Source organism: Lycium ferocissimum, chromosome 1, assembly GCF_029784015.1.
Source record: "Lycium ferocissimum isolate CSIRO_LF1 chromosome 1, AGI_CSIRO_Lferr_CH_V1, whole genome shotgun sequence".
In the NCBI taxonomy this organism is placed as follows: Eukaryota; Viridiplantae; Streptophyta; class Magnoliopsida; order Solanales; family Solanaceae; genus Lycium; species Lycium ferocissimum.
Window position 1 is genome coordinate 66,327,728 of NC_081342.1, and position 15,967 is coordinate 66,343,694.

Genomic DNA, 15,967 nt, shown 5'->3' on the forward strand with positions numbered 1-15,967 from the left:
TTCCAAAAAAAGTTAGCTATTATAGAGAGGTGTTGTTATAGGCGGGTGTCGTTATAGAGAGTTATTTTTATATGCGGGTCTTAGTTATAGAGATGTCTGACTGTATATAATCTGACATGTGCTTTTATATATGTTTTCACACCAATTATTTAAAAAAAAAAAAAAAAAAAAAAAAAAAAAAAAGAAGAAGAAGAAGAAGAAGAAGAAGTTCCAAGACGAATAAATTAACTAAACAATATTGAACATCTTATTGTACAAAATTTGATCGAAATTCAACTTCATTCTGTAAAAAAGAAAACGTTGAAATTCAACATAGTGACAACTTTCCAACAGTAAGCACAAATTGAGTCACGAAAAACAAGTCAATCAGTTGCTGAATTAACTTTGACTTCTCAATCTTAAAACTCTCTTGTTACTAACTGTCTAAATTCAAGCAAAATACTCACACCATTTATGACCTTACAGAGTATGAAATGCACGCATATTTTTAACTTGACAATCTCACCATTTCTCAGTTATGCACTTATACAACATGTAATTGGTGCTTTGACCAACCCAGCATCACTTTGCCCTTCAAATCGCCTGGTCTTTAATTTTTGACCTTCAAAATTGAATTTATGCCCAGTTGGACTTAAGTTCTTTAAGAGCGGGGACATAATTTATGAGATAATGATGCGAAAATATAAACTTAAGCCTCCGCAAAAAAGTTGTTTGCCTTGAGGGGCAAAAATTAAAAATAAGTACAAAGCAGGGGAAATTTGCTATCATACCCGGAATGCTGTATATGTGAACATTACAAGGTAAATTCCCGTAGGAAACTTATGATACGAGACCTGTGTATATTCCTTCATGAACGCATAAATGAAGCAAACTATCTGTTGGGATGGCCATTTCTGAAAAACCTCATAAGTTGAATGACCATAATGAAAAATATTACTTTGTCAGTTTCTTTCATCGTTTCAGGCTCCAATAAGTGCTGACATTAGTTGCGCGAGACTCCTTTTTGTCTACAGTCACATCTTACACATCAAGTCTACAAATTTTAGATCCACTTTCTTGTCTCACAAAAAAAAGCCCCACACAACTAATATCAGATGTGTGAAGCACATATTAAAAATTTTCAGTGCACTTGTATTCGCTTCTATCTTCTAGCTTGATCATAAATTGAACCTCCTATAATCTATTTTTCTTCCTAACAGAAAACAATGGTTGAGTTCATTTATACTATGTTTTATATAACTTGTCTTTTAGTGTATTGATCAATAAAAATGGTGTAATTTATTGCGATGTCTGTTCTTGTTCCATGCGGAATGGATCAGCATAGTTGAACTACTGTTGCCCGAAAAATTATTGATTAAGTTTAATTGTTGGAAATGTTTTAATGTGATTATAGATGTTGATGATGAAGCTTTTAACAATAATGCTATAATTTGTTCGGCCACATGGGATCAATCATTAGTTTGGGCTTGAGTCCAGGGGCGGAACTACGGGGGAGTTGAACCCCCTTCGTTGGAAAATTCGGAAAATTACACTATATATATATAAGGTTAATTTGTTTGGTTATATATAAGTATGAAGATCTGAATCCCCTTAACATAATATGAACTTCAGCTCACCCGCTGAAGGGCATAATGTTTAGCCCATTGTCGTTGGTTCAAGTTTCGATACAGATACCTTTTTGAATCTCCTTGTCAAAAGTCTGGCTCCGTCCCTGCTAGAGTCTATGTAGTGTTCATTGACAGAGCCATAAGTTTGAACAAGCTTGGTAGAGGGATTGTAAATCTTGAAAGGCTGATTAAATTGGAGGGCATGTAAGTCAGAATGACAAGGAGATGCTTATAAGTTATACGTGGAAATGTTTTTGTGCATCCAGAGCCGAACCTAGGATTTCTTGAACATGGGGTGTACCACTAAAAAAAGAAGGAAAAAGATTGTATTAGTGGTGCACCGTTTAGCCTTTTTTTAGTGGTGCACCGTAAGTATTCAATCAACTAAGTGTACCGTTTAGCCTTCTTGTAGCACGAGTTTCAGCAGTTAATATTACACCAATTTTTTAAAATATATACATAAAATAATTAATTTTTCGCAGAGATCATGGGTTCACATGCCCCAATTTTACTACATAAATTCGCCCGTGGTGCATCTCTGTTTCACTATATTACTCTTACTATGTGAGTGTTGATGGATCCATCCATCAGTCTTGGGTAGCCTTTTCAAATGCCCAAGCTCTTTCCTTTCATTTGAAAGAGCAGAAAGTAACCTCAATGACAAAACCGTCTTACATGGCAAGAATTCCAAGAGTTAAGATTGAAATACCTTGACATGATATTCTCATATTCTTATTCTTTTCCAATAAATTTTTGAGAGTTTGATGTTAAATGATTTGTTTGTAGCTCAGTATTATTCTCTCCATAAGTTGCACATAAAAATAAGGCTTCATTTGTTTGGCGATCTCTTTTCATTTTTGTGTCTAGCAGATATATGGGATCCACAATATTCAAAGGACATTATAATTTTAATGACATCATATAAAGCCAACAACTGTATACATCTGTCATAATTTGTAGCTTGGGGTTGATCATATTGTGAAAGACCTACAGGCAGGCTAACTAAAGAATTTGCACAATGTAGGTTGAAGAAGCCAAGTTCAATATCAATTTTTTTGTAGATTGTCTAAGTTTCTCGACTTTTGATTTCTCACCACATGTATGCTGATCAGTAAATTAGTCTGGAGTTAGTTGATGTTTTCTTTCACAATGGACACATGCGAAATTTCTGGTTGTTGTAGCTAGATCTGGAACACTTATATTGGAACAATAGAATCTGATGACCATGGTCATTGCAGAGCAACAAATATTTCAGTATGTGACCTGTAAGATGGGTGCTTCAGAAACTTGAGCTAACAGAGCGTACTATGATGTGCACAAATTTTTTTTACTTATGTGAATCATGCTATCTTTGATTATAGTTTCGGCTTGATATTAAAATTCTACTTTGTGATTGATAACTGGCATGTTTTTAGAGATCAAATAGTGAGGAAATTTCATGCTCGGTAGAGTTGAAACGAAATTAATAACGGACCGTATGTATTTCCTTGGACACTCTTTTTGATACGTTATGCTGAATCAATAATGCGTCTTTCTGGATACTTATGAGAAAAGATATGTATTTGTTGCTCCTTCAAGGTTAAATGTCTTGAGATAGTCATATTTTTCGCTAGAAGCAATTTGAAACTTTGTTTGGTCTGCAGTTCATGTAGTGAGTTCTCTTCTTGAGTTGCTTGCTTAGGTTAATTAGTGGTGAATATTCTTGATATAAACTGTTATCATTTGAACTTTGTGGTCTCATTAGCTTAGGTGATTAAGTTTGTTCTAAGTCCTTCCTTTCACAAAATTGGAACCATTATAGCTTATCCTGTAGTTCTTATTGCATAGAAATTGTATTGATTTATGATTATCAAACTACCAAAAGAGAAAAGTAGTAACTCTTTCAAATAAAAGAAGCATATTGTATAAAATTTGTAAGAATAACATACAGCCAATCAGCTATTCGTTACACTTGCTATGGAAAACAACACATACTATTTAATTTGAACAATTCAGAGAACTTATTGTTGAGTTGAGAAAGGCTTGTAATGCTTGACATCAGTGGCAAGACCCTTGATAGATCCAGCAGCTGCAACAAGTGATACGATGAGGCAAGTCAGTGGCGGACCCAGAATTTTCACCAAGTGGGTTCAATATATGAAAAAAATAGAGTGGATGAAAACATTCAAATGGAAGGTAGAGATATTATTTTGCGGTAGACCCTCAGCACAAGGACAAGCAATTCAAATCAATACAAAAAAACAAAAAACAAAAAAACAAAACAAAAAAAACAACGGAAGCGAATAACCCATGTGAAAGAATGTATGCAGTTCACCAAGTTGTATTATATTTTCACATAACAAACTCCATCAAGGACTATAAAAGTAAAAATGACATACCATTCCAGTAAAGCTTATGAGCAATAGACTCTTCCTTGTTTGTCCATCAAATAGGATGCCTCCATTGTCCCTATATAAATATGTCCCAATTAGAAAAATATATTCTATATTTGGATGTTTCCGATAAATCTAGTTCTCTGTTGATGAACCTCAAACGTCGCTACCATTAAATCAATAAACCCGTGGTAAAAGATTTGTTGTAGTTCATTGAATGACTTATAATATTACTTGTGTGGTGAAATTTTAATTTTAAATGACTTAGTTGGGTAGCACAGCAGGTTATGACTTATAATATTACTTGTGTGGTGAAATTTTAATTTTAAATGACTGAAAGAAAAAAAATCGCTGATTTGTGTTGTAGTTGGTTTCGAACTCGCAACCATTTAGAAACTTTTGAACCCACTTGCCACTGGGCTGAGCATTGCACTTGTTTAAAGTCGAGTCAAAATTTAAATATACACGTCTATTTTTTCAAAAACTGAATAAATATACATATATATACACTGTAATTTTTTGACAAATGGGTTCATATGAATCCACTTGAGACTATGTGGGTCCGCCCCTGCCCCTGAGGCAAAGTCCAGCTCAATATTTTCAGCCATACCCATGTGAAAGAATACTTTGGTATCTTTCTCTGGGCAATGTGCATCTCTATTGGGAAGTAGACGGTTAATGGATAGAACGATGCTGCCCCAATCAAACCCAAGAAGTCATTGAAGAATGGGAATATCATGGCAATCACGGTTGTCACTACAACATATGTTGTTCTCCACACCAACCTGAACAAGTTGACGTTGTAAGTAGTGCCACAACATGGAACTTGCACTGCGTGTTCAGAGTTGATGAATTTGCTGTCTGGCCATCGCTGGCTGCATCGAGCCTCCACAAACCCATATAATGGTTGGCAGAAAACCTGGTAAGCTCCAATAAGGTGGACGGCAATGCAGACGTTGGCGAAGTCAATAAGCCAAAAGGGTTCATAGAAACCAAAACCAGTTAGGAAATTTCCTGGAGCTTTGTTTCCAAAGGCTGCATAGCCAATGGTACCACATAGTATATAGAACAAGGTTGTGGTGGAAACTCCAGCTAGTGATGCTCTCTTCATTACCTTGCTTTCTGGAGGTGATGATCTCAGTGTGTCCTGTATTTCAATGAGAACGGTGGAATAAGCATAAGCAAATGCAATATCTCCAATGGCTTGGAAGCTTTTCCATACTTTCTCTGATTCAGATACATCAACCCCAACTACCACCCCTGTTAGGCTTGTCTTTACATCGTGCCCCACACCTGCGACTTTGGCTATAGAGAGTCCAAGGCCTATAGAAGCGTAAGCAAAAGACATAACAGCAGCAAGAATTGATAGCCACGAGAGCTTGTGGAAGTTTGGGATTTGGCTAAGAATTATTTGAATCACTGCAAATATGATCATATATGGGTAACTCTCAATTGAGCAGCCAGCTTCGTGTCCATTTTTGTGAAAACAATTTGACCTCTGTACAGCCACCATACTAATAGATGCTGTTATTGTGTATCCAATGGTAACTCCGACAAGGTTAGCATATTGTGCAATTCCACAGAGTGTCACCTTCACACCTCCTAAGTGAGAGCGGACGACGTCCATGTAAGTATAGTTTCTCTCACCAGAAACAGGGCCCGGAGAACGATAACAGTCCGCGAGAAGTGTAGAAGTGAAGTAAGTGATGAAAGAAAAAGCGAAGAGAACAGCAGGACCAGCCACCCATCCTAATTGTGCTATTGCCCATGCTAGAGATAGCACTCCAGAACCAATAACAGCAGTGATAATATGTGCACTCGCAGTCAACAAAGTCCCTGTTCTTTTTTTGCGTCCATCATCATCAAAGTTTTCTTGAACGTACCCACTTTCGAGCTCCATTGGCATGGACATGGTGTTATTCTGGAACTCAGGTGCCATATTAAAAGTGTTCTTCCAAGTTTGTGCCTGGTAATTCAGAATTTGTTACTTTATATGTGTACTCTACGTGTATTGGTTTGGTTTGGTGTATTTCTCATAATGCTTGCTATGAACCCTTTATATAACATCATCTATAAACCTTTTCCTATTTGGTTAAGGATTATAATTACTACTTGGGGTAGAAGTTTAATTCCTAAACAAACTTCTCTATTTTTTCCTATTTGGTTAAGGATTAGAATTACTTGGGGTATAAGTTTAGTTTCCTACCATAAAATTGATGGAATTTTTCTTATGGAAAATAGTAAATCCCAATCCAATTGGGTATATGCTTGATTACCATGAGTAGCAAAAGTCCTTTTATGTTAACCATTACCCTAGTTTAGCACTTAATTACCTAAAAACGTCACTTAGTGGAATAAGCATTCCTTTGAAAATATTTTTTGTAAAAATAAGTACTTCTGGCACGTTTACTTGGCCTCCAAAACATGGACCCCAATCATAAAAATATTTTTCATTATATGTAATCTAAAAAAAACCTTCTAATAAATGATTTTAGTTTAATTCTAAAACATGAAGAAGAATTTGGAAACTCAAATCATGCGTTCAATGGCTAACGGATGGAGACGCCAACACAAAAAATTTCACTTATCCACCATTCACCGTCATCGTTGTAACCGTATCCTAAGCCTTCATGACCGAGTAGGAACTGGGTTTTTTTCTGGACAATATTTGAAATATTATTATTACCCACCTTGACGAACTCTACTCCACTTAACTTATATCTTGTCCAACACAAACTCCTATAGCATTTCCTAACTGTCTCACCTTAGAAGATCAACTTACCATTATCAAGCCACTGATAAATACTGAGGTTTACAACATCATTATGTCGTTCAAGCCTCTAAAAGCTCCTGTATCGGATGGCTTACACCCTATTTTCTTTAAAAAACACTACAGTAATGCAAGTTTGATGCTTTTACTAATTCTAAAATTCCCGAAGACATAAATACTACCCATATCTCCTTAATTCCTAAGGTTAAGAACCCTAGAATTTTACTCAACACATGCCTATAAGCCTTTCTAACACCATATATAAGACCATTAACAAGATTGTAGTTAATCGTATCCACCCTCTGCTACCTAAACTTATCAGCCCCACTCAATGTAGCTTTCTAGGATGCAGGGCTATTGATAACGCTGTCATAGCACAAGAAGCTTTACATCACTATGAAAATCTAAACGAAAGCAGGGAGTAATGATTCTCAAAATAGATTTAAAAAAACCCGTGACCCCCTTGAATGATCCTTTATCTACTATTCACTTCAACGCCTCAATTTTCCTAGAATACTCATCCAACTAATCATTTTGTGTTTATCTCTACTTCTTTTTCCTCGCTATTTGTAAATGGTAAACCTACTAATTTTTTTCAAGCTTCCAGAGGCATACGCCAAAGTAACCCACTATCAGGCTATCACCCTATCGATTTATTATGCGTGTGGAAACAATATGATCACAATTAAGCTGAAATTGATTGTGTATTCGTGAAAGCATAAATGAAGTAAACTATAATTTTGCATCAATTTTTTTTTTTTTTTTTTTAATATGACGATACATGTATTCAATTTTTCCAAGTAGAAATTTGTCCATAACAATGCACACACGTCGATCTGAATTTGAGTAACTCAGATTGAACCCAATGGTTTTTGGAAGACAAGTATGAGAATGTGCCTAAATTTTTAACGCATATAGTTGAAATATATATTGCTTAATGAAATTCCAAGATCGAGATTAGAAATCAATTATTCTATGTTGTCACTTTTGATATAGAAAAGTAATTTGAAAATATGATTATCTGTATAATAATTGAACAAAAATAGCATTCAGTGATAAAGTCTCCATCTTGGTGCAATGTTAAAGAAGCTGGTCAGTTTTCAGAAAAATAAACAAGGAAAGCACATAATATTTAATATTTGTTAAGCATCAGATTGAATTAAAGATAAGTACTCATCAAGAATTGATCAACAGTATTTGAATAACTGCTAATAACATTAAAGCAAAAGACTAACAACGAAGAAGGAAAAAAATAACACTAGTTAGCTAAAGCCAAATTCATTACATAACTTTCAACCCCATTTGATCCAGAAATTTATCTAGTTAATCCTCAGTACTTAGTGCAATCTGTAGGCTTAAAGGACACTTTCTTAGCCGCAAGATCATATCCAATTAGGAAATTCCCTTGTGCCAAGTTTCCAAAAATAGCAATTTCCTGTGCTGGCACTATTGTCAAACAAACCAAACCTTCCTCCACTTCCGCAAAGGTACTCGAAGGCGCCAACTCTAAATCCGCATTTGTAAAATGTGCAACAATAGTTGGAGCATCGATAGTACCATTCTCAGACTCGTAACATAGACCAAAAGTCCCTGATGGATCGTCCTTCTTAGTAGCACGGATTGAATCAACCAACATCGATTCCAAATTCAAGTAAAAATCGTTAGGCAACAGCGTTAACGTCGTACCAGAATCGATTATAATGTTACCTTCATCACCACCAACACCAATAGAGGAAGAACCAATTTTAGAAGATTTGAATTCCAATGTCTTATTGCCGACACTCACACCTTCCAAATTTAGATAGTAGAACGTGGATGATTCCTTTTTTATCAAAGGAGTTGAAACTACTTTATTGCCAGACACGATGGCACTACTCCCAAAGTTGATGTGACTTGTGAAATTGGAATTTGATGATTGCAATGGGATCAAACAATAAGAGAATTTCCCATTGATTTGTTTCTTCAATTGGTTGATAATTGAAACTTCGCCACCCCCTAAGCCAATAATGCCAGAAGTATACTTCATAAATGTTCCACCATTGTCATGACCGCAACCAAAGGCAACGTGAGGAATTGATACATTTTTGCCAGAAGTAGAAGGAAAAGTGAATTTTTCAAAAGCAAGATCACCAACAGTGTGTGATGCATCACCATAATTCATTTGATATTCACAAACATTTCCTCTCACACAAGAATAACCAGTTGATGCACATTCTTTAGTGTCACAACCTACGGTTTTATAAGTAGAGCTTTTTCTGGAATCAAAAAGAGGCGCTGTTTGTTTGAAACAATTAATGCAAGGCTTGCATTGCGTCCATGTTAAGTCACTGCCAGTGTCGGCTATGGCTAGAATTTCCACTGGTGGAGTTCCAATGGAGAGTTTCATGAGGTATTCTCCCGGGATTGGATAAATATCCGATTGGATTGTGTTGGTAGTAGCAAGGGAATTTTTACTGAAAAAAGAAGCACGTGAAACTGATCGATGGAAGGCATTTCGAAGGCGGTTTGATTGAGTGTTTGATGGGTTGTAGAAAGGTGAACGAGAAGAATCGCGGTGGATAAAATCAAGAGTGAAGCCATCTTCACCAACATTGCTTATTATTTTTCTACAAGAAACAAAAGAAAGATGAAAGAAAGCTAAAAAGACTAATGTAGGAAAAAGACTGCTAACTTTAGTATTCATCTTCATGACTATAGGGTTTATGAGTGTTGATGAAGAAAATTAGCTTGTGATTAGTATCATTTTATAGGTAAAATTAAGAGAGTGGGAATGCATGTGCCAATATGGAAAATCGAAGGAAATAAGGGATTTGGGGGAATATATATTAATTTGGAAAAATACTTAAGAAGATACCAAATGCAGAGTAGGAAGTGAATCATTTTATTTTTGAAAGTTGAATGCATGAAGAGTTTGCACTTTCCATACAAGACACGAATGTAATTAAGAGACTATATCAAAAATATTCATTTAATAAAATCTTTTCCTTTTACCATATTTTCCATTAATACCGTGTGTAATGGTAAGCATTGATTTCTAGGAATTTATACGATTTATCTTTTCTCTAAAAAAAAAAAAAAAATACAACATGACAATCGGTTAAGCTACTTCCAATGTGAAAAAAGATACTACTATTATACTGGCTGGTGTACAATATGATTACTTTAATACATAATTGGCTTCTGATCAGGGACGGAGCAAAGAAGGGCCTAGGATTTCATCCGAACCCCTTCGGCATATAATTACACTATTTACACATAGTTAAAATTATTTTTTATGTATATATATAATAGATGCATGAACCCCCTTTAGTTTCTTCGTGTATGTAAACCTCATATTTTAAACCCCCTTAGTGAAAATTCTGGCTCCGTCACTGCGTCTAATCAGTTGATACAAAAAAAGAGTTATCTTTTCCTTTTAATTAACATCACCAAGAGATGTGTTGATTTTTATTGATAAAATAAAAAAGAACAAGCGAAAAATGTGGAGAGAGACTAGACCAAGACCTCATCAGAAATACAATTTGATAGAAAGAAAGCATACCCTTAATCTTGATCCTATAAAATAGTAGATGATCAATTTTCTATAATTGTTAGTAATAATTCTAAATTTGGAAAAACAATCATATCAACCCAGTTTATATATTGATCCTGAGCCAATTTTTAAAAGAATGTCAAAATTTAATTGATTTTTTACCTTATTGATAGATGTTCAATATAAACATTTAATTCAGTATCACCCAAAATTTTAAGGTAGATACCTTTCACACTAATTAGAGAATACGACTATGGATTTTGATAATTTATTTAACAAATTAGGAAAATATAATCCCCAGTTAAGATCTGATTAATTCCGTGAAGAATAAATTAGTAAATATGAAACTTTCATTTGCAACATGCTGATTGCTAAAATCAAATCTTTTGGGTACAATTTCATATAATTCTAACTATCTACAAGCTGTAAAAAGTCAATCATTACCATAAAAATACTTAAAATAAGTAGATTATAAGGAAGCATTAAGCGATTAAAGTTTTGACTTTAAAACATTCAACTTTTGTTTTGGAGTAAAATTCCTAAAACATCCATAAATTTTATTTTGGAGTATCACCATATTACTGCTTTTTGGTAAATAATTCCCAGCATTCGATATTTACATTAAATCAAATAGTTGGATTTTTAGTTTAAACTAAAAATACATATTATTTAACTATGATTATGTAAAAATATGTGTAGGTAAAGCACATATCTTGTATTTTATTGATTTGGTGTAAACATCGTGTGGATAAACTTTTATGATCCCATCAATTTCATTCCTTATACCAGTCATATGCCATTAAGATGAGCCATGTGTAAGTTGTATTAATATGATTTCAATAGGTATGACTAATTAGAGATGTTGTATTGCGCTTTTTGACTTGTATAAATTTTTTGTGCTAAATATAATTAAGTTATGAATCGTCAATGATGAATTTGTAAGAAAATTATCAATCCAATTTCGAGATCCACAAAGCGAATCAGATAGATGGGCGGTGTAGAGTTCAACTTATTTTATGTGTTAAAAAAAAACAACTCATTCGAACCCATCATGTGTTAAATTTTTTACTAAGTAAGTAGAAATAATTGATTTTGGCTCAAGCTCTCCCCTCTTATTGTTGATTAAAGGTCATGGCGTAAACGAGTGCACGAGCAGAGGCAGTCAAATAAGAAAATGTTCTTTTACTAATTGGTCAATTTGGGCTACATATCAGTCAAAGTTTTTAGATGGGCTGGAATGGGTGAGACATGTTTTAATGGGCAAATTTTACCAACCCTACCTTCACTATTAAAAAAATTGAAATTAGCAACGAATTTCATCATTAATCCTTTGCTAAATTGCTTGTAACTAACAAAAAAATTTGATAATCAGTCGCTAAATAGAATTAACGACTAATTTTGTTGTTTAGGTATAAAATTTATCTTTCGCTAACTCCTTGTTCTTTTTTTTTTTTTTGTGGTGGTTATTATGTAACTTTATGTTGGTTATGCTATGTCTCTTGGTTATGCAACGTGCATAAGGATGAGAATTCAAACGTAAGTAGCAGCAATTTGCTCAGTAATAAACTATATCACCTTGATGTTAAGGACCTGTCTTGGCCCTTGTCTTGCTCATTCATTCGATGCAAAATATACTTGAAAGAGGGAGGCAGAAACCTGAACTCTAGTACATTAAGATTATAATCTACAATTCCTAAAAGATATGGAAGGTAGCTATTGAGAATTAGAGGATTAAATAACAATTAGTAAATATGTGGACAGAGTTAGTTAGGTAGTTAGAAGTCAAAGTTAGTTGAGGAAATTAGATATTTAAATGATAGTTGTTAGCTTAGTATAAGTAGGCTTACTTCATACGATTGTAATACAATTTCTCATATATGAAATTCAGTTCTTCACCTACATCTCTCTCTCTATTTACATTTGCTTCCTTCAAAGTTTAATCACCATTAATGAAGGTTGGCTATAGCAATTCTATCATGGTATCAGAGCGGGAGAGTTCGTAGGGCTATTGATTGAGCAATGATTCATCATAGATTGCAATTTATTGATACAGGTTTCTAAAATTCCAAATTTCAATTTCTAGGGTTTCGTAATTCAATTTTTTAGAGTTCAAAATCATCACGTACAGTTCTTCAAAATGCTTCAATGGCGAATAGAGAAGAAAGCAGCGATGCTCAGGTCATAAATGGAACTAACTCAAGCACAACAATCGATCTTCATCATCCATTATACCTGCAATTATGTGACACATCAGGAAGCACCTTAGTTTCGTTTCAATTGACTAGAACTGAGAACTATGCATTATGGAGTAGGTCGATGAGAATTGCTTTAGTAGGAAAGAGTAAAATGGGATTTGTTGATAGTAGACATACTAAGGACAAATTTGACTCATCTTTGCATGAACTCTAGGAAAAAGTAAATGCCATAGTCCTTTCATGGATTATGGTTTCAGTTTCAAAGAATTTGTTAGTTGTGTTGCATATGCCTCGAATGCTAGCAAAGTGCGGGAAAACCTAAAAGAGAGGCTTGATAAGGAGAATTGTTCTAGAAGTGTTTCACCTTTATAGGGAAATTGCAACTTTACCACAGGGAACAAATTCAGTGTCTACTTACTTCACTAAATTGAAGGAAATGTGTTTAGAATTTGACTCACTCATGCCTTGTCCAAGCTGTCCTTGTCCTGAATCTAAGAGTTATGCAGAACATTTGAGAAGCAGAGATTGTTTAAGTTCTTAACAGGACTAAATGAAACTTATTCAAATCAGAGAAGTCAGATCATGTTAATGATGCCAGTTCCAAACCTGAATAAGGCTTATTATATGATAATCTCTGAAGAAAGTTAGAGAGGTTTGAATAGAACTGCCCAACCGAGTACAGATGGAGTTTCCATCGCAATAATAGAAGAGGACCAAATGGGAAGAACAACTACAACTTTGAGAGAAACAACTAAAACTTTGAGAGAAATTATTACAAAGGAAAAATAGTCATCTGTACTTTGATTTCTGCCATTGGAGAGGTTATACTAGAGAAGTTTGTCGCAAACTCTTGGCAATTCAGGCTGCAAAGAAGAGACACCTTATCATCAACAACAAGCTGGTGCACACATGGATCAAGATGATTTCAAACACAAGCAAGTGGAGAATGATGTGACACAAATAATGGAGAAACCAGTCACACAACAGCATCATGGTCCAGTGAAAGGAGCAGGAATAATGTTCACTCCAGAACAATATGATCAAATTCTCAAAATGATATACAAGGAAGTTCTACAGGATTATGACAAAAATGGAACAGGTATGACTCAAATTTTTTTAGCTACTAATAGTGAAGCATTTAAGCAGTGGATAATAGATTCTGGAGCAACAAATCATATGGTTTGTAGTGAAGAGTTACTAGATGGGATTAAAAAAATTACCAAAGGTAATATCAGAAGAGTTTACCTACCTGATGGACATGCTTTAGAGATTTCTTATGTTGGAAAATGCAAATTGAACAATAGCGACACTATAGACAATGTCCTTTGTGTTCCAGGATTCAAACATAACTTCCTATCTGTCTCCAAGCTGACCAAAGATTTAAAATGTGTTGTTACTTTCTTCCCTGACCTCTGTGTGTTGCTGGGCCTTAACAATGGAATGGTGAAGGGGATTAGTTGTCACGTCCCGAACCATGGCCCAGGAAACACGACACTCGGTGCCATACTGCATGTGACCGAGCGAACCACATGGCTTGCTGAATCATCATGAGGCATACATGAGCGAAAATATAGCATGAACATGATGAGCTTTTATAAAACATGAGATGTCATAATAATTTAATGAAATACTTGTTTAAATCATAAATGCAGAAATAACATGAGTTGAGCCAAAGATGGCTAAACACCTTGCATGTCTAACATAACTAAACCGACTAGTCTATGAAACCTCTAATCGTGAATCTTGGTGGAAAACGTACTTGCTGGGACAAGGCCCCCCAACATACCTTTAAATGCATGACTAGTAAAATAAAGATAACTGACTAAAACCCCGAATGAGATGGGGCTCACCAATGAGTTGATACGAGCAAATCCTACTGAAAAGATGTGGCGTCATGTAAATCCGTACCTGCATCGTGAAATGCAGGTTCCCAGGCAATAAAAGGGGACTTCAACACATTGAATGTACTGGTATGTACGGCAACTGAGTGAAATAACATGGGACATGGAAATAACATAATAGTGACTGAACTGAAACATGATTATGAATATGAGTACATATACATATATAACATGTGTAAAGTATCGTGACTAGGGAGAGCAGTAAATATTACCGACAACATGGTCTGGTACTTGCATCCTACCAGCAGAACACTCATACCGTGCCAGAGACATGAGATTTAATAATATTATGAAAGGATCCAGTCATTATGAGAGATCGTCCTAAGCATGGGTGGAGCGATCCTCATCCTACGGTGGCTACGTAGTTTCAGGCTGTTTGAAGCCTTCTCGGTAATTAATGCAACTCCCAAAAACATGATCATATAAAAATAAGTGGCACTTGCTGCCCATGGTTTCATGAATCATAACTTGCTTGTACGTGGATATCATGAATTATAACTTGCTTGCATGAACTTGTAAAACATAGTATTTTATTGAAAAATATCATAGCATATCATAACTTGCATGTAAGAACCCATGGAATGAGATATATGAGTTTTCATGGATTACGGACTAATTCTCAATAATCATATGGAGTTATTAAGAACACAATGATAGAATAATAGCAATTCATACATAATATAATCATGGACATGGACCTAGGGTTGTTATGAGCATGGTATAGAAACCTTAGGTTTCGTAAAGATTCATACTTTATGGATTAAGAGGCGTGGGGAAGAACAATGATGTTCCCACTCGTAGATAGTAACTTCACATACCTTAATCGCTCCAAAACTTGAATTAAAGACTTGAGCTTTGAAGAAGATTTTCAAAATCTTGAATTCTTGAACTTTGAGATGGGTTTTCTTGAAAACCCTAGGTAAGGAATGATGATTTCTTGTTTAGATTACAAGGATATGTATTAGAATTGACTTGGAATAATTAGAGTAGACGTACCTTGGTGTTCTTGATGATGGGAGAGGGTAAGAGGTCGTTCTAGAGCTTGAAAGAATGAAAAATAATGATTTGGACTGATATGGACGAATATATACTGTTCTGAAAAAATTGATTTTTACGCCCACCAAAATACTGGCCGTATTTTGAAAGACGGGCCATATTTTGAAATACGGTCCGTATTCTGTGTGGACTGCACTACGACTCTTCAGTAAAATGGTCATAACTCTTTGCACAGATGTCCGTTTGACCCCCATAATATACCGTTAGAAAGCTATTTCAAATCTCTACAACTTTAATCAAGGAAGTTTTCCCAAATACCAAATACCTTTTGAAATACGGGCCGTATTTCAAAATACGATCCGTATTTAACAATGTAACCTCCAAATGCCAAATTCCAGAATGCTCAGAAATCTTTGGTACCAGTTTTCGACTTGAAATACTGGCCGTATATTGAAATGCAGTCACTGTTCATGGGCGTAAATCCTCGTATCTGATTTTCTAAGTCTAGGATCATGGTCAAAGCTTAGGTTAAAGGTACGGGGTGTTACAATATCTCCCTCTTGGGACCATTCGTCCTCGAATGATGGGTCATGG

At 35.0% G+C, this 15,967-nt stretch overlaps 2 protein-coding genes across 2 annotated transcripts; both read right to left on the reverse strand.

Annotated features, from left to right (window-relative positions):
• Positions 1-4,511: 4,511 nt before the first annotated feature.
• LOC132066557 (amino acid permease 6-like) lies at positions 4,512-5,930 on the reverse strand. The gene has a single exon (XM_059459854.1). It carries the CDS (start codon positions 5,916-5,918, stop codon positions 4,512-4,514), a length of 1,407 nt encoding a protein of 468 aa, XP_059315837.1. The 5' UTR covers positions 5,919-5,930.
• A 2,041-nt stretch (positions 5,931-7,971) lies between these two features.
• On the reverse strand, positions 7,972-9,438 carry LOC132030781 (aspartic proteinase CDR1-like). The gene has a single exon (XM_059420525.1). The coding sequence runs from the start codon at positions 9,436-9,438 to the stop codon at positions 8,080-8,082; it is 1,359 nt and encodes a 452-aa protein (XP_059276508.1). The 3' UTR covers positions 7,972-8,079.
• Between the last annotated feature and the right edge of the window lie 6,529 nt (positions 9,439-15,967).